Genomic DNA, 24,786 nt, shown 5'->3' with positions numbered 1-24,786 from the left:
CGAGAGCAGTTTCAGTCCATCCTTTTGTAATAGTGGCGAGCCAGCAGACCGAGTGTGAGGGAAGGCGAGGAAGTGAATTAGGGCGGCGATTATGCAGTGATTCAGACAGCAGCTCATTAGGACCCAGCTAAGCAAGCAATCAACGAATCGATGTGACAGTGGACCCAAAAGCCACAGAAATTTGTAATAAATGGCAAAGCGATAAATTGGATTATCCATAGCCCCGTGGCCAGATTCTTTCTGTTGTAAATGACAAATCAATCCAATCATGCCACAAAAAAAAAAAAAAAAAGGTCCAAAGAACCAGAAAAAGGGGCCTCGTGTTGCACCAGCTGTGGAGGTTATCTGTCTGAGAGATGTGTCTTGTTAAGGCTGCATTTTTCCAGAGGTCATTTCTGTATGATATTCAGGGCTCTAAAATATTCATGACAGACCATTAGGTGTTTATGGCCACCTTTTATAAGAGATTTACCGACATTTGAACTCCAGCCAAAACAGTAAAGGTGTCAGAGTGCTTCCATGCCACATGCCTATTGATTCACCCAAGGAGAAAGCAGCTCTACCTTGAGGTTTTGATGTAAACGAGCAGCCAATAATAAATCAAATAGAGACAGCAGGATCTCCTCGTACCTCAGCTACATCACTTGTACTTGCATCTAAAGCCCAAGTGATTGATTTGCTCCATCAACCTGTCACATCATTATCACTGACCGTCACTATTATGACTGGCGTGCAGGATGAAGAAACTCTTATGTGACATTGATAGACAAAGATGAGCAGATAGATTAGAAACGTTTTCCAACATGCGATCATACAGATAGAAAAAAAAAATCCTGTGAAAAGATGTGAAAACATTAAACTTCAAATATTGTACCCATGTAAAAAAAAAATAAAAGAAAGGCCACTTTTGACAAAAGTCTTTGCTGCCATCTGCAGGATATTATATGATATTTCATCGTGATGATAACCACACTAAAGAGCTATTTCCATTCAATTAAATCAGAGATTAACATAGATGATGTATTGAAATCTATTGTCTTCTCCAGGGGCTCTTTCTTTCTCTGTGCTAATTACACCATGGAGAGATATTCTTAGTGATGCAGTGTAGCAGCGACACACTCAGCTTTGATGCACCAACATGTGGAACCAATGCATTTATACAAATACACACAGCTTTGACCACATCAAATGATACATCACTGTACAGACAGACTCTTTCACATTTAAAGCAGAGTTTTGAGAGTATCTTGAATGCATAACTTCCCTCCCCACCACTGTGAACTGCGTGTTCGAGCATCTGCCAGCAGTAAACGGTAGCATTTCAAAACTGTGCTGCGACATGACTCCTGTGTTTATGGCCTCGTGCTGTTATTTCCTATAATCTGTCTTACGCTCCCCGGATCCTTTCTGTCTCTCTGTGTGCAGCCAGTGCGATACCACTGACTGATTGCTGCTATTAAAACAGGTTCCTGTTAGAGAGGGAAGAAGGGGTAGTCTCCTGTTTTACCGCTCCCTCTTGCTCTGTTCTCTCAGGTCCTTTTGTTTCTGTGTATTTCTTGTGTGCCTTGGGTTCTACTTTTTAAGTATTCCACTCATTTTGTATTATCTTCTTTATTATTGAGCTCATAAATTTTGCCATGTTGGTGTCCCAGTTTCTATCATTTATAATGTGGTTAAACCATATTCCTGGAATTTTCTTAATGCCTTTACCCTGAAGAAGTTTGACAGGTCTGGTTTCAAGAGGGAAAACAGCTCTCACATAAATGTTGCACATACGGCAATGTTTCTTCTGCATGCTCAGATGAGGTGTTTGATCCAGTTTATACAGTGGTAAATAGGTTTGACTCAGTGACTGAGAGAAAGGCAACAGATTTTCGTGTCAAATTTTTTTTTTTTTTCTGCACACGCCCATAGATGGACAAGGAATGTCTCTGGTAAGAAGTACTGTTAGATAATGGCTTGGCTTGGACTTAGAAATAGTTGCCATTCAGTTCAAGGCTTACAAACTCCAGGAGCAATACATTTTGTGCAAGAAAAGTCTCATATTGAGAGACAACTAATTTTCTATAGTTGTTTCTAAAAACTCATTTGGACTATGGTCTAAAATGTCACCTGAAACAGTCCCTTGTCTGAAAATGGCTCCGTACTGGAGGGATAATGGTTCTGTAATGGGAAACAGTGCATGAGAATGATGGCTGAGAATAAAACCGGGCAATTCAACCAAGTTTGTGGTGCTTTCAAGTGAATTTTACAGTAATGATTAAGGATACATGAAACCATCTGCAGTGGAACCATTAAAGCCTCCTTGTACACATGTCCATTTAAACACAATGAAATCACATTCTAGCAGAGTGGGTAGCTGAGAAATTGAGTTTAGGCTGAAAAATGATGATAAGGTATTATAATTCTAGTTCAGTGAACACAGGCGGAGGCTTCTAACAGAGCTCTGCGTGTTACACTTTTCATCCTGGTGAATCTGCACGTTGAAAATTGCATAATGTTCACTCAGCCATCCCAGCCTGAACCCGCAAATATGAGCTCCAATAAAAAGAGGGCGTTCACTGACAACTGCACCCACAGAGGGCTCCCTGCCTGTGTCCTTTTTGTATTTCACCATTATAGGCTTAGGGGGAGTCTATGTATGCTGCTGCTGCTGCTACAAGACCTATATACCATTCTATACCCTTCCTCTGAACCTGGTTGTGTGGTCATTAATGTAAAGTGGGGTGGAAGTGCCATCTCCATTTACGTTGACCTCCTGTTTAACAACATCTGTTTGGCTGCATGGGTTCCAGCAATTTTACTGTAGCAGAATTTAAATAGGTTAACTTCTGAGACCAGACAATCCAAAAAGAAGAAATCTCTGTCTCGTGTAGTACATCTTCAAGGAAGTGCATATTGCAATAGCAATAAGGAAACTAGCCATAATCTTAAAATAGAGAACTATGACTTCAGCTTAAATGCTCTAGACCTCACTTCTTTCAGTTGTGGTAACACTGACAACATAGAATTGGTACAAATGGATCCAATAGGGTAACAAGTAGGCCAGATAGATTGATTTCAGTAGCTACCACCCTTACAGAAAAACAATATGAATTTCATGTGAAAAAACACGTGATCACATGTGCTTTGGCACATGTGAAGCATGTATTTTGCCCATGGGAAACGTGGTTTTGGAACATTTTCATGGTGTAATGTGTGAAGCCCATGTAAATTATCACGTGAAACCTATAGGTTCATATGTGAAACACTTTGTTTAAAATGTGTTGGTAAAATTGTGTACATTACTTGATAACATGTTTTCCACATGCTACCACATATTACAACATGTGGAAAACTCTGTCCGATGTTATCATGTGTCTTACCTGTGGTCAAATGTGTCCCATGTGAAAAAACAGAAGAAACTCATGGGTTATCTGTATGGGCACTTTGTTTGGATATGCACACACTAATAATGTCTCAGGGCACAGAAAAACCTCACAACTAAGGCAAGTACAACAGGCCAAAGTTGAACCACAAAGCTTAAATGTTTGTCATTGGTCTCATTTGATTCATATTTTTTCTCATTATTGGCTAAGAGCTTTCTGGTTTTGTGTTTAGTTATTGCTGTTTGCTGATATGCTTGAATTTTAATTAAGGAGCCCTACTAAGACTCAGTGAGACAGAGAGATTACAGTAGGTTCCCACCTAGAGAAAAGAGCACAACCTCCTTTTGGTACAATGACCATGTGGACTTCTGTGACACATTTAACACTTAATTGTGGCCTGCGTGTTACTGCTGAACTATGAAAGCGTGGGATTATGTTAGTAACAAGGGAGCATAATGAACTACTTTCCAGAGGGCCCACAACATTATTAAGTGACAGTAGCAGTATTAGTGAATAAAAAAAAAAGTCCAGTAGATGAGAGGCTGAGCTGTTGGATAGCTGTTGTGAGTGCAATGATGACTCAAAAGAATGTTGAACTTAATTGCTTTTATCTGCACGGGAGTTGTTTCGCTTCAGGATATAAAGTAAAATTAACCTGAGTGGGGAAACACAAATTGAAGCACTGTCACGAAAGGCTCCTGTGATAAAAATATTTTTTTTACATTTCAGATGTAGAGTTGAACTCTCAGTATTTTTCACCGATTCAGCAACCAGGAGGGAAATCTCGCTCGCCTCAAAGCTGTTTCGCATTCACTAACCACGCTCTGATTTGGTAAATATCTATTAATCTTTCCGTATAAAAGCATGAACTCAACGTCTTGATACCAAATATTTGGAATTTGTTTTATGAAACACTGTGCAGTAAGAGAGACATTCATTTATTAGATGTGATTCCCATAAACAGCCATGTGTCTGTTATTGTATGTCTGAATATGTGAAGTGTGCCTCTTTACTGAGACAGGGCCTCATCATCGTGCACCAGAGGGATGAGTCACGGCTTTCACCTTGAGTAATTGGCCACTTCTGTTTCAACATGCCTGCACAGATGAATGGGACTGAAGCGAGCAGAGGCGTTCTTTTTCAGCTGTTTTTCATGGAGCATTCTTTTTCAGCTGTTTTTCATGGAGCGATCATGTCTACATCTCTCAGGCGTTTCTCGAGGAATGTATTATCAAATGTATTGTCATCTCGCTTCAAGTTTTTAAGAATGGAACAAAACAGTTTTGTCATGTCTGCGCAGCGTGAATGGAGACATTTGCCACAGGTATGACCCTCTGGCTGAGTTCAGGCAGAGTTCACTTAGTTGTTTTCTTCAGAGGCTGCGGTATTCTGTGTATTTCCCACTGCAAAGCTCATTAGTGTAAAAACAAAACAGCATGCTTGGGGCTGGTGTTCCTAGATCGATGGATGTCAGCTAAAAAAAAAAAACATTATAGATTAAATGTGTATTCATGTGCCTGTGTGGTGGGGTTTTTTCGGAGTTTTCTCTACATGTCTGTGTGTGTTTAGTGACCTTAGAGAGCTTTCCAATGATGCTTTGCTTTTTCTCCAAGACTTAAGAAACTCTATTCATCTCTCGCTAAGTAGCTGTACTGTAACAATCATTTAAAATGAATCTAAAGCAGACAGGGAAATTATGTGAATGTAAATGAGTGTATCTCTCTGTGAGCGAGCGAGGAGTACAAGAGATGCACTAGAGAGGGACCGCAAGTGTGTGTTTGTGTAAGAGTTAGAAAAATAGTGTAGGGATAAATAAACGAGTGGGTGCCAATTGTCCTTCTATGGTCAGGCCTGATTGTGCATAATGTTGAGGAAATCACTCAGAATCCTTTTAAGGTGTTATTCGGAGTGGACTGTAATGTAATTTACTGGGGTACTGTAAACTTACAGACACTGAGTCTGAGTAGATAAGCTAAGAGAACAATGCCAGCAGAGCTGCTAGTTAAACTGTGTGAAATGTATACATAATTATGAGGACTGATGCATTCAAGCTAAATTGTAATATTAATAGGAGTTTCAGACTGGTCTGCATTGGAGCAATGGATCCAATATTCAGCTTGCAATTACAAAGAGAGAGTAATGAAGTCAGTGTGATGAGATCAGAGAAGGTTTGCAGTTGACAGTGCATTTATTTCAAGGTGTCTCTGATGACTCTCCAGTTGTTTTTAAATTATTTGTATCTCCCAAATGTGTCTTTTTTTTCTTTATTACGTGTACAGATGAGCAGAGCATAAGTTTCTGTAATGTGTTTGTGTTGAGAATATAAAATTTGTATGCAGGTTGTCGGTAAAAATACATATGGATATGTCAATTTAATAGGATTAGGATTGTGAAAATGTGGTGTGTTTGTGCCAAGTGGCAACAAACATTGACGTCACCCATTGGTTTGTGAACAGCCATTATGAGGCCTCGAGTTCAGACATTACCTGTCGCCATCTTGCTAGTTTGGTGTGGTTTATAGCCAGAAGTGACCATATTTGGATCAGCCGGGGGAGCTAGAAGTGTATCTGACTCGACCTAATTGGAAAGCCGACGATACTACGTCCCAACCACCCATAGCAGAAACCTGACTGCAGTGCAGGCCTGTCAATCAAACAAATACATCCTCAAAAACAAGGTTTTTTTTTTAGCTTTATTTTTTCATTAATGACGGGATTATTTTCAGATGGACCACCAGAAAACTAATGAGAAGGAGGGACTTTAGCCAACAACACCCTAAGAACTTGTGGAAAAACATTATTAGGGCCCGAGCACCGAAGGTGCGAAAGCCCTATTCTTATTCAAGCGATTATTATGATTCTCCATAAACAACAACATTTTTGGCGGCTTTATCGTATTCAAAAACTCCTGAAAGTTGGTACACCCGTCTCTCCCGATGAAAAATTTCGTATTTTCGTGGAGTCGTGAGTGGGCGTGGCCAAATGGCTCGCTAGCGCCCCCTAATGGTGGCTCCATTTACCTACATGCACAAAATTCGGTGGACACACCAAGATGTACAAAAAAGTGACATTGTACCATGATGTCAACTCAACAGGAAGTCCACCATTTTGAATTTAGTAGCCATTTTTGGCGATTCACACATGTTGTACTTTAACATACTCCTCCTTCAGATTTTTTCGGACCAACTTGAAATTTAGTCTGTGCACCCATAACATCTTTGGAATTAAAAGTTATCAAAAGAATTTGTTTTCATCGATCGGTGTGCCCGTGGTGTGGCAGCCAAAAAATGACCCAAAAGTCATAGTAAAGCAGGGGTCTTCAACGTTTTTCAGGCCAAGGTCCCCCAAACTGATAGAGATATGGAGCAGGGAATTGCATGATAATCATGCATACAAGCTATTCAAATTGCTTGAGATATGGAGCAGGGAATTGCATGATAATCATGCATACAAGCTATTCAAATTGACGTTTTTAGCACCATGCATCCTTGTGTCTGGGATCTTAGTCAGCTGGGGTCTGAATAGGCTCTCGGTTAATCACGGGAACCTGACAGAGCCAGCATGTAAAAGGCGGCCTTGCGATTGGCACAGCAGCGACAGGGGCGGGTCCTGCTCTTTGTGCACAGGAGGCTTGGAGGGACAGGTCCAGGCTAGTCTCGTGCTGTGAGTGAACCGGTGCCGGAGGCTTGGAGGGCAGGTCCAGGCTAGTCTCGTGCTGTGAGTGAACCAGCGCCCAGTTTGAGAGGTCTCCTGTCGCTGAATGTGTGCATTTCTGGCTCCATTTATCCATTCCCTACAATATGTTGGATTCATGTTAATGTGTATTTAAAGACATTTAAATTTGTGGGGAAAAAATTGGGGGGAAAAATATTTAAAAAAAAAATATGAAAATGAAAATATGCTGTAGTATGACTTTTTTTTCATATTTTAGATGACATGCTATGGTATGATTTTTTTTTTTTTAAGTCATAACAAAGGGGGGAATGGAACCTGCACACTTCTTAGTGAGACGCACGAACCATTGCGCGACCAATCTTCCCAGGAGTTAGAATGCATTGTGACAAATCTTTGCCTTACTGCAACCTATAACTCCGTCCACAAATATTCATTCAAAATGCGACCAAAATTTCCGCAGACATTCTTTGGATAGTAGATATACGTGTTTTCAAAAGGGTCTGCAGTGATATTAAATATTTTCCTGTAATGTGTAGTGCACGCAAAACTTTTTCAATTTCTCCAGACGTTTCAACTTCACTAAAAGCTGAATCACCATCAATAGGCCAAGGTGGAATTTGAACCATTAATAGCAACCTTGGTGAAGTAGAATCTTTTACCTGTTGAGTTAACCAGACTGTCGGTTGAGTCGCTGGAAGCTCTGAGTGAACTCCGTGAAACACTTTCTTTCCTCCGGCGCTGAAGATAGTCCAGCAGCCTAAGACGTTGACGCCGAGCTGGAAATGACCTCATGAAGACACGGGTTTGAGCCCTGCACATGGTTCATGGTTTATGGAGGGACTCCCCTTAAGGCGAGTCCCTCTAAGGGTAAGCCACATGGCTCACAGAGGGCGAGACCTCCTAAGGTGAATCCCTCTAAGGGTAAGCCACACAGGTTTGTACGTGCAGTCATACTAATACCAAACCAAAGGTCAACAACAATGCAAAACTCAAACAAAAAAAAGTCCAAAAGAGCCTTTTTTTTTTTCATTGTGCACTGGTTAGTTGCCTCACAGTGAGAAGTAACTTGCATGCATGTTAGCTCAAAAAAGGTCATACTCCAAAAAGTGATAAAAAAAAAATAATTAAAAAAAAAAGTCATCCTATGTCGTCCAAAATATTCAAAAAAGTAATAAAGCATGTCATCCAAAAAGTGAATCCCCGATGTGCAACGTGCGAGGGCCCGCATATCACTGCATGCAGTTTTGATTGACTTTGTATTTCATGAGAGAAGTTGAATTGGAGTCTATGGAGCCGGAGGCTTTTTGGAGCCAACCTCTAGCAGCCGTCGGTGGTATTGCAGTTTAAGGCACTTCTGCATCAGCCTCATTTTTCAAAACCTGAAAACAACATCCACCTTTATATACAGTCTACGGTTTATGCTGAAATGATAACAAGAGAAGTGAGAAGAAGATTTGAAAAAAATGTTTGCAACAACAACAAAAAAACACCACTGACACAATGCACAGTGAGGAAATGTTCTGATCTATGTTCTTCACTTTTCATGAAAGAGCAGGCGGTTTATGTGCAATCTGTTCACAAGTATTTAATATTTTCTGTTGCAGTAAATGCTTATATTTCAATTTCTTGCGTCTCTCCACAGTCTAGCCAGGAGATTCAGTCCACCGGGTTTGTAAAAATGTTCCCATTTATCTGACCGATGGTATGGCCATCTACTTTGCCATGGCGTCATCAAGCAGCTTATTTCCCTTGACATCAATAAGCATCATCAGGAAGGTGTAACACTTGTGGAGGTTAATGCTCACCCCCTGATCTCTCTGCTCATGTTCCTTTGTTCAGTGAGTTTATGTGGGCCTGTTCGTGGCTGAAATTGAGACCGTCTGTCAAGGGTTGGAGCTTTATGTGTGAACGCTTCAATAAAATGTAATTTTGGAGTGAAGAGTGGAAAGTTTTAAGTTGAGGGAAGGATTTTATTTGGGCACTTTTACAGAAAATTCTTTCTTTCAGTCATGAGTTATAGCTGTGTCTGGTGAGTGTTTATACTCTATTGTAGTTTGAGGTCAGTCAAATATTGTGTTTAAATAAACCTTTCAGCAGAATATCTACAAGAGTGGCCTCAGATGGAATTCAGCATTGATTTAATAAGGCTCAAGAGTGTGAGGAAATGAAAACAGTTGGCCTCTTTGTTTGGCCCTGCGTTCTTGTCTCCTTGGGACTTCAAATGTCTCATTACATCTTAATTTTGCATCTACATCATCTATATTTATAACAACTGATCCTGTGATGTTACCCTGCAATTTGTTTAAAAAAAAATGTGTAATGTACTTCGTGTTTGCCTTCTGCTTGTAGTGTATAAAAAGCTTTTACATTGCTGTAATTTAGTGGGGAATTTCTTTCCCAGTACAGCTCTGCTTTGATTGGTGGGTGGGACCAAGTGGGCCCCACAGCTGACAGAAATCTGCTGAATGAATAAATGGTTGATTGAGCACAGCCTATATAAGCTTTGCCTATGTAAGCCTGCACTCTCATGTCAGAAAGCTTCATGATGAAGCCACGCTGTCTGATTAAACAGTTGGTTTTAATTAAATGGAATATTAGCCTCACACGTAGCTTCAGTTGTTGGAAAGGCCACTTTAAACACTAATGCTTTGCAGATTTCCTTGTTCCTGGTGTTGATATATTTTCTCCGGTTCTTATTTGTTTGTTTGTGTTGCCCTGGTTCAGACAGAGTGTTGAACTGGAGAGGCAGTTTAATGGAGCCAAAGGAGAGCATGCTCTGCGGAGATTAGACCCTGAACCAGTCGTATAAACAGTGGCCCTGAAAGTGAGAGCTCAATGCACTGCAATTCTGAATCTTTTTTTTCTTTTTCTGCAAAATGCTGTGTTAAAGTGTACTGTCTATTTGCATGTTGTTGTTTTTTTTCTCATGTGGTTGTAGCATCTGACAATGTCTGAGCATCCATAGACCACAGATTTGAAAACCTGAGGCTTCCTTCCACAATCTAAACCATGAAGGAGGTCCTTTCAGATTTTGCCACTTTGAAAAACGTTCAGTTTCAGGTGTAAGAACGGCCAGTTTTGGGTGTAGGTAAGGTCGGTACGCAGAGAAGATGCAACTTTTAGATTTAGCCAGCTTTGTATGAGCATGGTCTCCAAGGACATAGATATTCACAAGACATCAGCAAAACGTTGTAAACCTACAAGTTTAAAATTGTATCAGATACATGAGATCCATGTTTATGATCATAGGAGAAAAACTGTCTGCTGGTTGCTTCAACGTTTCGTGTCTAACCTTTGCTTTACTCTGCAGCGCATCTGTTTTTTCGCGCAGGGGCTCACTCACACACCGATCGTATGAAGTCCAAAGGATTACTTAAGTGTAATAAATTGTAGTTATACGGACACCCACCATTTCATTTCTTATCTCCAACCCTTTCATCTACCACATGGAAAATAGATGAAGGGATGTCAAGCTCTGCTGTGGCTCAGTGAAGTTAATGCACCCACTGTGTTGTATGCTTCAGATTGTGGGTTGTGCCTTGTTAGCTGACCTCTTATCCAGTTTTAGCCTGACTTTTGTATTTTCAATTTTAAATGTTCATGACACAGGTAAAAAAAAATATCTAGGTCTAGATGTGAGGAATAAATGCCAAGAAATAAAGTAACTACAATTAACAGGCATGAAGTGATAAAAAGTGTAGAATTCATTAGACCTACAGGAATATTGGATTGAATTACTGTACGTTGGTTTGAACAAGCATACATTATAAAAGGGAAACTCATACTTCCACTAGATCTGCACATGAAAGCATCATAAATGTTCCATGTAATGCACCATATATTTTTTTTTCTGGTAGCTTAATCACAAGCCTGAAGCTGAAAAGTAGTGATACCAAATTTTTCAATTTTATGGATTTGGACCAAGACTTATCAGAGGTCCGAGGACATTAATGGACTGCCCCAAATATTGTCTGTAGCATATTGGTCCTAACTCTAAATATACAAGTGGAAGAATTTGTTTTTGAATCCTGAACCTGATCCAAAAAGTGCAACAACTATCACTGGTATGTGACACACATTTAAACCCCTGTACAAAAATGTATTTTGAATTAATGTCAAACAATGTGAAGTGAAACAGTTTGAACTCTAATATTAACAGCAAAATGTATTTCACAAATTAAATACGGGGTGAAGTCAGTGATGGAAATGGATGCAAAGAAATATATTTTGGTAATGTTTTACTTCTCTTGAATGTTTAAATCTAGAAGGCTGTTGATTGGAAAGTGAGAGGCACACCTGCAAACACTGGATTTGTAACATTAGTTTGGAGGTCAATCCTTTTCTTAAAGATAACCAATGCAGAGTGTGATCTGACAATACAAAGCATGGACCCTGAGGATGGTCTTTCACTCATGTAATCTTGTATCCACCAATTAAACATTTGAAATTCAACACATTTTTGTATGCGTTCATTATTGTAGAAATTTCAATGAAAGTCGTGTCCCATTAAGATTTTCTGACCAAATAAACAAACTTTTTATAGAAAAATTACATCAGCCACAAACAGAAAACACTTGAATCTTTGCAATGTGCCTCAGCTGAGGATGATTGCGCCGCTCTTGCTACTTCAGCATCAAATAACAAATTCAAACAGAAATTACACCAAGATACAGGCTGCAAAAACTATAAGTAAGATCGCAGCGCAAGTGATTGGCGGACACATTACAAACATGCCTGACTGATAATGGTGTCATTCTCCATCACTGTCATTCTTGTTTGCATGTCCCTATTGGAGAGGACCCAGATTGTGATTTCAATTTTTCTGGTCAGCTTTTGTCCAATGCCGGCTTTATTCCCCACAATAAATAAACATAATATATGTTAAGTAGTCAGATGTCCAGTTGCTGATGTATTTTTAAACTTGGGATATAGCCAGGCCAGCCGCTTACCCCTGCTTCCAGTCTTAATACTAAACTAGCCAATCACCTCCCAGATCCAGCACCATATTTGACACAAACATGAAAGTGTGGTATCATCTTGTCTCATATAATTAATTTAATTGTGTCCCATTATTTAGGACAATTCATTGAAGACAGTTTACTGATGCAGACTGCTGTTCTCCGTTTTAGTTGTTGTCAACAAGAAAACAGTACTTGCCATTATCAATGCAATTATAATCTCTCCTCTTTTCCTTGTAACTAATTTACAAGCCTGTGCTTAGCCGAAAGTATTTGTAGTGGTCATGATCCACATCTGCCCTGCATATGTGTCTGAAGAAGTTATTTATATGTATAAACAATGTGCACACCAGTTTCTGTTTAAAACATCGGCTGATGCCTTCAAATTTTTTTCCCACTGTTTAACCACTTCTAATCTAATGTCAGTGTGCTTAAATGTGTATGTACCAACATTATTTGTAATTAACATTTTAAGCTCTGTGTCTTACATAAGTGTTAAGTATAAAACATTATTAACAAGCTTTCCAAGTAGCCCCCACCTCCACTTCCCCATCACACACATTTACACGTGTTAAAAATGAATAACAATGTTAAAGCAATCATGAGACAAATGCCTTTCCCCCTCCACTCTGCACTCTTTACTAACTCCTGTCTGCTGTGCTGCTTTTTTCTGATGTTCATTGGCCTGCCTAAAATACGTAGTGGTGTCTTCTCATAGCCCGTCCCCTTTGTCTTCCGGGGAGGGGTGAACTGAGCAAAAGGAAGCCTGTCTGCAGGGGGAGAGATGAGTATCTGAGCGGCTGTTGGAGAGGACACAGCTGGGGGAAGGGAGTGGAGATGATCCAGGGTTACTGCTAACAGTCTGCTGTTATTTATGACTTTTATTTTTTACATCAGAAGGGACTTACTGTATATGACATCTTTCCCACCTCTTCCTGTGATTAGTGTTTGTGTTGTCCTTATTAGTTTTAGAAGAGCAAGAGAGATGCTTTGGATGGAGTAGTAAAAACCTTTCAACTGAGATTCAACTTTGTCTTTGAAAGCTCTCCTGTGGTGGTAAGACAAACCTTAATTATTTGATAAACATATATACCATTTGTCAGCAGCAACTTTTTTTTTAAATCTTGTATCATTCTGTATATGTAAACTGCAGAGGACTCCTGAAAAAAACAGGGATGGGCAATGGATCTGCATTGTAGTGACTTTGGCTTTACTTCTACCCTACCCTTCTCTTGTGCATTTATGATTATATGTTACTATGATATATTAGCAAATATTTGCAAATGTTCCCTTGTTTCAAATTATTAAATGTGGATGAAATGTGGACAAACAATACACTTGCTGTGTATTGTTTCACCATTTAAACTCTGGTTTTGTGGAAACAAGCCAAATAACATTTTTAATTTCAAAATGTTCCTCGTGTGTTTCATAGTCTCACTGACTGGAGCATAGCTTGAGCTTCCTGGGAGCATTGTTTGCCAGAAACCGAAACATTTGTCCCATTACTTTTTGAAAATGATACTAAACCCTGTTTTCACACAGCTTAAGAAAGATACTTCCTCATTTCTGAAACTCAAGTCAGGCAGCTCATCGTACCAGAACAACGACACCCCACTCACCTTGTTTTTGAGTATTTCATGCATGTCAAAATAAGTGAGCGTTCCAAAATCTCCTGAAGAGTTGGTGAGAGTCAGTGTCAACAACAATATTTCAGACTTTTAAAAAGTTTAAATGTCAGACTTTTGTATAAAAGAGAGCAAACTAAATGTTAGTCTCTTTAATTAAGCAACGGCCCCATCTTTTCTTTGCACTGTCAGCATCTTTGTTGTAATTGGCCTTTGCACTCAGTCCTAAGGCAAGGCAAGGCAAGGCAGGTTTATTTATAGAGCACATTTCAACAACAAGGCAATTCAAAGTGCTTTACTTAAAATCATTAAAAGCATCAAAACATAAGGCAAAAGAAAAGTAAATTTAAAAACAATTAGGAACATTAATTGAAACATTAAAAACATTCATTAAAACATTAAACAAGCTAAAAAATGTATAAAAGTTGCAATGCCGTTTAAGAAATAAAATACAGTAGTAAAATGCAGAAATACAGGAAATTGATCAATATACTTGAATCTGGTTCAATTAAAGGCAGCTGAAAACAGAAAAGTCTTCCATCTTGATTTGAAGCAGCTGAGAGTCTCAGCAGACCTGCGGCTTTCTCGGAGTTTGTTTCAGATATGTGGAGCAGAAAAACTGAACGCTGCTTCTTCGTGTTTAGTTCTGACTCTGGGAACAGAATGGAGACCTGTCCCATACGACCTGAGGGGTCGGGATGGTTCACAAGGTCGCAGCAGATCAGAAATGTATTTTGGCCCTAAACCATTCAGTGCTTTATAAACCTTTATAAACGGGATTTTAAAGTACATTTTTTGTTGGACAGGAAGCCAGTGTAAAGACTTCAGAACTGGGTGACTATCACAGCAAATCAATTAATACAAATTATAGTAAGTTGAATGTGTTTCCATGCAGATTCCCAGAGGCAAAAGTTGAAGAAAAGCTCTAAAAGTTGTCTCACTGCAGCAATAAGATACTTATAGGGCATCAGTTATTTTATTACTGATTTCAGAAAAATCAATCAATAGTATAGAATTGTGATTAAACAAAAAAATACCAAACCAAAAATTATTCTTATATCTAATATGTAATATGTTTGGAAACTTTTAGCTCTAATAGTTGCTGCTGATATTTCTGTTGATTGACTAATCAACTGAAAGACTTCATGTGCATTTGTGCTTTTGCCTGGAAAAAGCACAAAAACCTGTCTGTGTAAAGCACGTTATCAATAAATTGTATACAGTACAAGATAATTATATTATTGACAGTTAGAGTAGCTGATAAATGTTTCTTACCACAAAACCTACATCTATCTGTCATTATTGTTGTTCACTAGAACTCATATCAGTTCAAATGAATAATTAAATAAGAAGATACCTTTGATTATAATTGAAACTTGGACTATAATTCGCAAAAAGCCTCAGTGGTTTCCCAACCTCTGTTTAGAAACCTCTGGGCTATAAAATATGTTGCAGACATTCAACATTCTCACTCTTTAATACCACATACACATTGCATTAATTTGAATAAGAAACCATTTCATTGCCCAAGTGAAGCAATATTCAATATGACATATTGATTGTGGGTGCTAACAGGCACTTTTGGCTAATGGCACTTTCAAAAGGTTGTCAAGGTCACACAAGAGCTGGCGCCAACCATCATCTGTCTCATCCTTGTGCTCCCTGTGGAGTGAAAGAACCTGATAATGGTGCAGTTAGCTTTTGGGAAAAGATGCAAAGATTTATTTTGACTCGTGTGTCTTGAGTTCTCTGCCTTCTGAAAAAAGTGTAAAAAAACCAAAACAACTATCGCCACAGTTTTTGGGAAGTTACAAAATGATGATTTCAATCATTTGCCCTGAGCAAGAGTACAGAATATGCATTTCCTAAAAAAGATGTATGCCACAAAAAAATTCTTCGAAATGCAACTTTTTTTTTATGCTACAACAGAATCAAGAGATTAGATCAGTTTCTACTGAAATTGATGTCATAGTTAAAAAAGATATCCTTCTAATCAAATGATTCAGTTGCAGGAGTGAGGTGTCATCTGGTGATTTCTACTGATTAGCAACAATTTCCACTCTTGCAAGATTTTAACCAAAGTGTGAATCAGTATTTCATTTTAAGATAAAAGATTAAGTTAAAAGTAAAAAAAATAGTAAGTTTGATTTACTGTAAAAGGGAAGAAGTATGTCTTACACAAGAAACACATCTCTGCAATGCCAGTGTTGTATGCAAGTTACCTTTTGTTTTTGGTAAGTGGGAGAGTAATTGGCAGATTTAGCTGAAATTCATGATTTCCTGTTAATACTTTGCACACAAGGCAGGAGCTGGGGCTTTTTCAGGGGTAAGGCACACATGAAATTCTCAAACTGGGATTGAAAGGTGCTTTAGTCTTTGGTTACAGTTGAAGGATGTTACAATTTGAGGCAGCTAAAGATTTTTTTAAGGACCTACAGATGTACCCTAACTGCTGTTGTTTGTCATTTTTAAGATTAAAATTCGAGGGTGGAGCAGGCTGAAGACAACACCTGTTTGGTGGTTTTGTGGTGCAGTTAAACACTCAAATGCTTTGTTTTTTTCCTAACAAGCCACCAGTGTGCGCTTCGTCAGGCGTGTAAAACTGCGCAATTAGAGGAAAACCTAAGTGCAGGAGCAAAAGAAGTGGCTTGATTCTTCTAAAGTGCGCCTGCTTTTTATCTTAACTCACTGAACTTGTTACCCTCACTGTTAAATGGTGTGTGAAGTGCAGTATCCTTTGTTTGGGGTTCAAGTATGCAAGCTAAACAATAGCCGACAGGAAAAACACATGGAGGAGTGACAAAAACTTCTGTATGGAGGAAAATCGTGCTTGAGCATTTCAATGACTCAATTTCTGGGCATTGAAATTGAAAGTGTCTGAACATTTATCACTCACTGCCACCAACATGCAAAGTATGTTCTGTACAGCTTTCATTTTTAATATTTATTAGCTCACTTCAATGAAGGAAGCAGTATCCTGTTTTCAATTATTTTTCTTGGTAACATAAGCTGAATTCTCTGTAATACCAGCGCCAGGACCATATTTAATAGTAAGCTCAAAAACCACCCACTCACTTATAGCCTACCTTCAGTATTGAGCGAATATCAGTAAATATTGCTAACAACAGGAAAAGTCCTTTGACTCACTGGCTACCTGAATGTTCTATTCGTCCATTTAATTGTTCATAACAACACACTAACTATACTAATTGCAATTGATAAACAGGATACTTACCTTAAACCCACTATACACTGATAAGATGAGTCTCAAGATTTTCACAGGAAGTTACACCCACAGTTTGACGTGATCGATGACTCTTGGTGATAATACAGAGTTTTACAGGATGAACTGAGATGTTTTTTTTAAATAGTAAAAAGACACTGTCAGCACATTAAGTAACATCAATTTACTGTGCACAGACTAAAATGTTGAATTTTAAAACAGACATGTTACTTTCAGTGAAATCCTTCACGTCTCCAACTTTGTGCACCTTTTGTTTAGATGACATTTAACGTGTTTATTTGAATCAGGTTTGATTTTGAAAGATAATGTCATGGGGGTTTTAGTTTCCTGTTTATTTCTTAACTTATTTCAAGATGATATCAATATCCACATGCAGCTAAACAAATATTTTGTTTAAGAATGATTATTTATTCCCAATATTTCATTTCACTTCACTATCCAGCCTGATGCATTGGACTTCCACTTTCCTGGAAGCCAGAGTCACACAATTTGACACTGACGGGCCATATATCGAGGACAGACCACTAGGGACAACATAATAGACTGATTATGACACAATGTGTTTACTTCCTATTGGTGCCTTTGCCACATACTTAGGCTAAATAGAGTGTCGGATACATATAATGGAGCATGGTGTGTGGAAGAGTAAACACATAGACTTTATCTTGACAGTTGTCACATCTGAAATGCTACAAAACCAGTCTAACTCGACTGCAGATGGACAGTTTCTGTGTTACCCCGGCACATTTCATTTGTTTTATATGAGTCAATACATTTCCATATCACAACTGTTCTCTGCCTTTCTGCAAGGCAAACGTCCCATTAAGAAGAATGTCTTGTAATGTAGCTTATCTCTTTTTGTTTTTAAGGTCAAAGGGAGAAATGAGATTCCTTTCACTCATATTGTCTTTCCATCTCTGAGTCATCTGAAATCAACAACTCAGAACAGCTGATCAACATGAATGCCTCAAACCTGCCAGTCGGCAACATCACCCCACTGTGCTACTCCATCAACAGCCCTCCATTCAAGTACCACCCAACCACTGCCTCAATCCACTTCTCATTGATCTTCAGCATTTTGGGTCTCACCTCCAATCTCATCGCCTTTATTGTTCTCCTCAAATCTTTCCACCGGACAAGTAGCCGCTCACGTTCATTCTTCCTAATCTTCCTCGGCGGCCTAGTGGTTACGGACTTCATGGGTCTTCTGGTCACAGGCTCCATTGTGGTCTCCTTCTATATTACACATTTCAATTGGCGCCAGTTAGACCCGAACTGCCACTTCTGCAACTTCATGGGTATGTCCATGGTCTTCTATGGACTTTGCCCACTAATGCTTGGAGCCACCATGGCTGTGGAGCGCTTTTTCGGCATCAACCGTCCATTTGCACGCTCTACAAGCATGCCCAAAAGCCGGACAGTCTCCATGGTGCTGATGGTATGGTTGATTGCTGGCTGTATAGCTTTGCTGCCCCTAACAGGCATCGGAAGCTACCACATGCAGATACCTGGCTCCTGGTGTTTTCTCAACATCAGCTCAAAGGGAAATGACCTGGTCTTCTCCCTGCTCTTCTCTCTGGTCGGGCTGATTTGCATCGCTGCGTCATTTTTGCTGAACACAGTGAGTGTGGTGACCTTGATCAAGGTGTGCTGTGGACAGGACAGGTGCCAGCGGCGCCGAGACCACGAGGTTGAGATGATGGTGCAGCTAATCCTGATCATGATCATCGCTTCGATCTGCTGGTGCCCCCTCCTGGTGAGTGACTTAAAATAGACCTTATGTGCATGTGCATGCACATGATATTTTAGGTCTAGTGTTAACAGAAAACGATGAAGCAACAAAAAAACAAAAACAAAATGTACTTCTCATACAAGACATATTTATATGGCTTACCACAGTTTCTTGTAGGACTCAGAGTGAACTGACATAAAGTTGCAAAAAAAAATAGAGCACTCTGGTCTTATTAAACTTCTATTGGCCTCCACAGGAAGGTCTCTGGTCCTGTTTCAACCTGTGTAAATGCCTCTGTAATTGTAGTTTGTGGTCTGTGACAGTGCGTTTTCTGAAGTGATAAGACCAATAGAAGAGGGTGCCTTTCTCTGTTGTAGACAGAAGGAGAATATTGTTCACTCAGTCCTTCACTTTTCTCATAGTTATCATTTCATAGTTGTCTTAACATTCTTTGTTGCAATGTATGAACTCTTTTAACTATAATCTCTTTACTTACTTACTTTACTGATAGGCTTAACTTTGAGGAAAACTGCACAAAACACGAGGTTGTTAAGAGGAAGTTAAAAATACCATGAATTCTGACAGACGGTGTCCATTAATTGCTGTGTGGAAAATGTTTCTCACATGCCATATATGAAAGCACCCCATCATAACCTTAAGTATCAAGGTATCAGCGCTGCTCTTCAAAGCTTTGAACCTTAATGAGGCATCACAAGGTCTTAAGCTCCTTTTCTCTGCTTCCGTCTAAATGCTTCAATTCCTCTTAGCAATGTAGCTTCATAACAAGCTGATCTGAGGCTTGGGAACTCTGCTGACTGTTCTAGGTAATGTGTAAAGCTACATACCTGTGGCAGCTGCATCACAAATTCTAAGACCAACTTAATTTCCATTGATGAAACTATTGTCTTTGTTCCTCCATTCATTTTGAAAACTTTTGGGGGTGAGGTGCCCTTTGATAACTCTGACTTATGGTTATGTGAAGGGATCATGATGTATGGGTCTGTGGTATGATTAAAAGTTAAAGCCCCTATGTGGAGGTTTTTTTTGTTGTTTTTTTTATCTTTTGGATCTGGTTTTTAATCATTGAAACTCGAAAAATTCAAGTAAAAACTAGTGCAGCCATCTCTATGTGTTACTTTCTGCCTATTTGTTGCAACATTTACCAGACCCTTTTCATCCCAGGGTGTCAAGTACTATCGTTTTGTCAAAGCCCACTGACATGTCATTCATAAACAGAAGGTGCCTTAGGTGTGAGCGCCAAAAACCACGTGATTAGGTTTAGGAAAAACTCATGGTTTGGGTTAAATGTGACACGGTCGCAGTTTGGTATAAGTTAAATATGTTACACCATGTAAGTAACTTACTTGCGTTGCTTGATAGAAATCAACGTTTACTTTTCTTTATTACGGACTCAAACACCGACCCCAATGGGTGAAAGTCATCCAACCATTACTTACTTCCTCCCCATGTGGGATTTATCACTCTTTCTAATCTGTCACGACCTTCTTCGACACTTGCGGTCATGGTGCCGATGCACTTTATCTCTTTGACAAAACATCACGTGATTAGGTTTAGGAAAAACTCATGGTTTGGGTTAAATGTGACACGGTCGCAGTTTGGTATAAGTTAAATATGTTACACCATGTAAGTAACTTACTTGCGTTGCTTGATAGAAATCAACGTTTACTTTTCTTTATCACGGACTCAAACACCGACCCCAATGGGTGAAAGTCATCCAACCATTACTTACTTCCTCCCCATGTGGGATTTATCACTCTTTCTAATCTGTCACGACCTTCTTCGACACTTGCAGTCATGATGCCGATGCACTTTGTCTCTTTGACAAAACATCAGTATTTAACACTGAGAATGAGAACAAGCTGACTAGCCATTGACTAGACTAGTCCATTTAATGCCACCACCAAAAAAGATCAAAGTCCTTGAGTAGCGCACACATTTTTCTGCAGTCCTGTCTAACCTTAGTTGTGTGACACCCTGCACAGATGTATATTCTGATGAGCGCGGTGACTGCAGCTCCTGTAAGCGATGAAATGCTTTTGTTCTGCCTACGAATGGCAACCTGCAATCAGATATTTGACCCCTGGATATACATCACATTTCAAGTGTCCAGCCTAAGGCGAGTAAAAAGTAAAGCAAAAACGTCAAAATGTTGTAACAATAGCACAGCTTATCCATAATCACTGCTCACCCCCCCATCATACTTTAACTTTGGGCTGTCATTAGCCGGTCACATTAGCATGTCCCAAACATGAAACTCATGGACAGAGTCATTTGTACATTACAGTTTGATCTATGCCTTGCAGCTTCCAAACCATAAGCTCACAGTCTAATTGAGCGCATGCTTCATTGTGCAGTCCATGTCCCCTCTGTGTTTTGCTGCTGATGTATACACTTCGTTCCATTCCTGAGCAGTTGGTAAACAGTTCACTTCAAATAGTTTCAGCTCTTGTCATGGTTGTTTATTGTGCCTTTTTTCATTTCCTAAAACTAACACAGATGGTTTCTCATCAAAACTAGGATATCTTATTTATTCGCAGATTGCATACTACTTTTATATAGTTAGTCAAACATTTCTTTAGAACAGATCTGCAGAAATCCTATTAAAACATAAAACTCAATTTTTTTCAGGCTCAGTAATCAGTGAGTAATTGCTACGTAAAAATCAAATTGAGTTACAGCAAGTTTATGTACAGTCTTTGACGATAAACTGTGCCTATTTGACACACACTGCTTGGGAAGTGGAAGTTAGCCACTAAGCTAACTGGCACGCTGCAAAACTGTGCTGTCTCAGTTGTTTCAGTCGCTGGAGTCGCAGGTGTCTCTGCCACTGAGGAAAGTTTGCCTAATGAAAACTGTGCTTTAGACTTCATCTTTGATTTGCATGCAACAAATTTTAACACTATGATGTGGATTTAGGTGACTGGTCTCCTTGCACTGCTTGGATGTAAACCACTGGAGAACGGAAGTCTGACACCAGCTGAATTTTGAATAGAAACTATGTGCATCATGAAGCCAACTTGTCAGACACATAGTGACTGTCCGCGTGTATTTGCAATATTAACCAATTTCATCTTCCTTCTTTCTGTCCTTATTTCGAATCTGTACTTCCAACTCTTTTCAACTATGATTTGCTGTCTTATCTAATTCTCTTCCTGTCTGACTTTCCCTCTTTAACCATCTTATTCCTCCACCAATCCCTTCACCACCAGGTCTTTATTGCTCAAACTGTGCTGTCCGGAGGCGGTCTCAAGATAAGATACCTACTGCTATGGATACGCTTCGCCACCTGGAACCAGATCCTGGACCCCTGGGTATACATCCTGTTTCGTAGGGCAGTTTTTCAGAGACTCTACCCCAGCCTCAACTTGTCCCGGGGCTCCATCATGACCTTGTACCCAGGTTTAGGTGAGACCGTCCGCAGGTTCACACGATCTTCGCTCAGGAGCAACCTGGGCACAGATGAAACAGAAAAGATGGAGAAATCCAATGCATCACCTCCATCTGCTGAAAAGCCGCCACCTCCTTCTCCGTGATTAATTGGATTTGAGTTGCTGGTGCCACAGACCTAGAGACGTTGTTAGATCGAAAGTATGTGTTTGACTGTTTCCACTCAGTGATGAGTTTCCGTGTGGACTGTGACCAGGATAAATTGCAAGATTGCACTGATAATCCGAAAGGTTTGAACCTTGATGTGTTATTGCTTACCTTATACATTATTTGCAGTAGCAATTATGACACTTTAATTCAGAGCAAAGTATGAAGACAGAGAGACAGTTAATTGAGATCATCCTGTATTCTATCATTAAAAAGTGATCCCTTTGACTTCAAAGCACTGAAGTGAGCTAAGGCACTGCTTATTCTAGAAGTCCATCAAATGTGTTTAAAATATCATCATTTAAACACAATATGCACTGTACATTTCAAGGCACACTTCATGGTCAAATTTTTTTAAGTATTCAGCTGAACATTTTGGGGGGAACCATCGAATGTTCATGGAAACAATTGAATAATCAATTCCAAGAGCTTCAAACATTGAAAACTGACTTCTGATCATGTAGAGGTGCTTAAAAGTAAAAAATAGTTTGACCATGTATTCTCAATGTTGTCAGGTACCTCCAAGACAAATTCCACTGCATTGTAAACCAGGCAGTATTATTATATACATTTATTTTGGTGCTGGGTACTGAACTTCAATACTTTAATGGAACTGGCCAAATTGCTTTGATAATATCTAGTGTGACCTGCATGTAAGGTGTTAAGGGAACATCGGTAAATTGTGGAATCTACAGTACAAATAGCTTGCATGTGAGGCATGTAAGGAACATCTGTTAATTGTTGCTTCAGAAAATAATCTGGGTTACACTCTCCTCCTCTAAACTGCAAGAACACCAAAGATTTGTTTAATTTAATTTTCCTTTTCCTGAACAGGATTTGGTCAAATGTGTCAAAAAAGTATAGTTCAGGAATTAATATAGAAGTCAAGGTATCTGTACCAATATAAAAAAGAATGTTTAACATTACCCAGCACTATCTATATCTACTGGTAAATACTGTGCTTTATTGTGACAGTGGAGATACTTATACTCACTGTTCACTAAACTAATATCATATGCAGTGGGTCTGTTTCAGTTATTATCAAGATCGCCATGTAGATATAAGGATCAAAAATCTATATCATGTAGCATGAAAGGTGACAATAACTACACAAAAACAAAACAAAAGCTAGAGGTTAGACATTTAATATAACTGATATAAGAACAAACATAAATGTATTTTTCACTGAAGATTTAATTTCTTATTATCTTTGATGGTATTATATAAAATTACATTGTGATATTAATATATTTCTTGTTTCAAAAGCAGTTTTACCATTTTATTGAATCACTGCATCCCTGGTATATTTTGGTTCTCTTAATTGTACCACTATTTGCATGCAGCCATGAAGATAATTTAGTTTTATTGACTCAGGTTTTTAGATACCCAACATTGACAATTTTATATTGGAAGTCAAATGCATGTATGCTACTTATAATAAACCAAATGTGGTATTTGAAAAAAAAAAATCTTAAAATATATAAAGAATGGTTAAATGTGAAGTTACTTGTGTGGTGCTTTGTAATTTGGGGAAACTGTAAAAAATATGATCTGTGGTTGCACTTGTTCTCCAAAATGAACTATCAGGGATGCTAAAAAGTCTGTTCCTACCTTGTGTTTAAGTATGGAGGATATTACTGATGCAAATACTTCTTGGGGCCAAAGTTCTGCGTCCACAGCATCTCTGCCCCTTTGAGATGTTTACGTATAGTTTCAAGCTAATGTCCACTGACAATATCTGCAAATTTTAGCAGGATTAATTATTTTACATCTAATTTAATCATTTGAGTGACATCATGACAAGCTAAGCTAAATTGTCTTTATCATTTCTTACACGACGTGACTGTTTAGTCATCTGCATATGCAATGTGCAATGTCCACGGATTCTCCAATGAAGTATGAGAGAAATGGCATGTGATTGTACATATGAATAAAGGATGAGTAAAATGCAAGCTTTTTTTGGTGAAACACACACACACACACACACACACACACACACACACACACACACACACACACACACACACACACACACACAGGGCTTTGCAACTATGACTTTAACCATTTTACTTACAGTTTGAATATGTAAAATGTGCCATACATGTTCAGGTCTTCATAAAGAGGTGCAATCATGTACAAAGTGTCAAAACAAAACATCCTTATCTGACGATGAACACAGATGCAGCTCAAACATTGTGTAGCTAGATGTCAAACTGCGTTTTGAGGCAGAGACTTAAAGACATAGCAACACATTGAAACTAAAAGCATTGATACTGAAGTATGAATGCTGCAACAAACTGGTGTCGTATATTTACATTACCTCTTTAAAACAAAAAATTCTCTCTTTTAAGCAAGGCAAAAATGTAATGCAAGGGAGAATGTGATACTAAATTATCTTATTATTATTGTCATGAAGACCTTCATTTTTTTTCAGGCTAAATTGATGCAAAGAATTACAAAAGATCAGTTTACATGCACAGATGTTCAAGCACAAGTGTACACAAAAATAATTGTTTATTTTTGTTGTGGGAAATCGTGCGTTGAGTTCCTGTTCTTGACAGTAATGATCA

The 24,786-nt window shown here is 38.9% G+C and overlaps 2 protein-coding genes across 2 annotated transcripts in view; both read left to right on the top strand.

The window, feature by feature from the left end:
* Positions 1 to 24,786, top strand: part of LOC138623038 (GRAM domain-containing protein 2B) — a 191,551-nt gene that overhangs the window by 2,049 nt on the left and 164,716 nt on the right. The window lies entirely within an intron of this gene.
* Positions 12,809 to 24,151, top strand: tbxa2r (thromboxane A2 receptor). Its single transcript, XM_069702273.1, has 3 exons — positions 12,809 to 13,056; positions 17,739 to 18,625; positions 21,832 to 24,151. Exons 2-3 carry the CDS (start codon positions 17,828 to 17,830, stop codon positions 22,153 to 22,155), a joined length of 1,122 nt encoding a protein of 373 aa, XP_069558374.1. The 5' UTR covers positions 12,809 to 13,056; positions 17,739 to 17,827; the 3' UTR covers positions 22,156 to 24,151.

Source organism: Brachyistius frenatus, unplaced genomic scaffold, assembly GCF_029030835.1.
Source record: "Brachyistius frenatus isolate BFR_SWC_R1_liver_20210118 unplaced genomic scaffold, ASM2903083v1 Contig_41, whole genome shotgun sequence".
In the NCBI taxonomy this organism is placed as follows: Eukaryota; Metazoa; Chordata; class Actinopteri; family Embiotocidae; genus Brachyistius; species Brachyistius frenatus.
The sequence above is the reverse complement of the archived record's forward strand: the minus strand, read 5'-3'. Positions and strand labels throughout refer to the sequence as shown.

What these genes read in the sequence shown, in the direction of transcription:
- tbxa2r (XM_069702273.1), top strand. Translation starts at nt 17,828, where the DNA reads ATGAATGCCTCAAACCTGCCAGTCGGCAACATCACCCCACTGTGCTAC. An exon ending in TCTGCTGGTGCCCCCTCCTG is followed by an intron (nt 18,626 to 21,831) that starts GTGAGTGACTTA and finishes CTTCACCACCAG; the next exon opens with GTCTTTATTGCTCAAACTGT.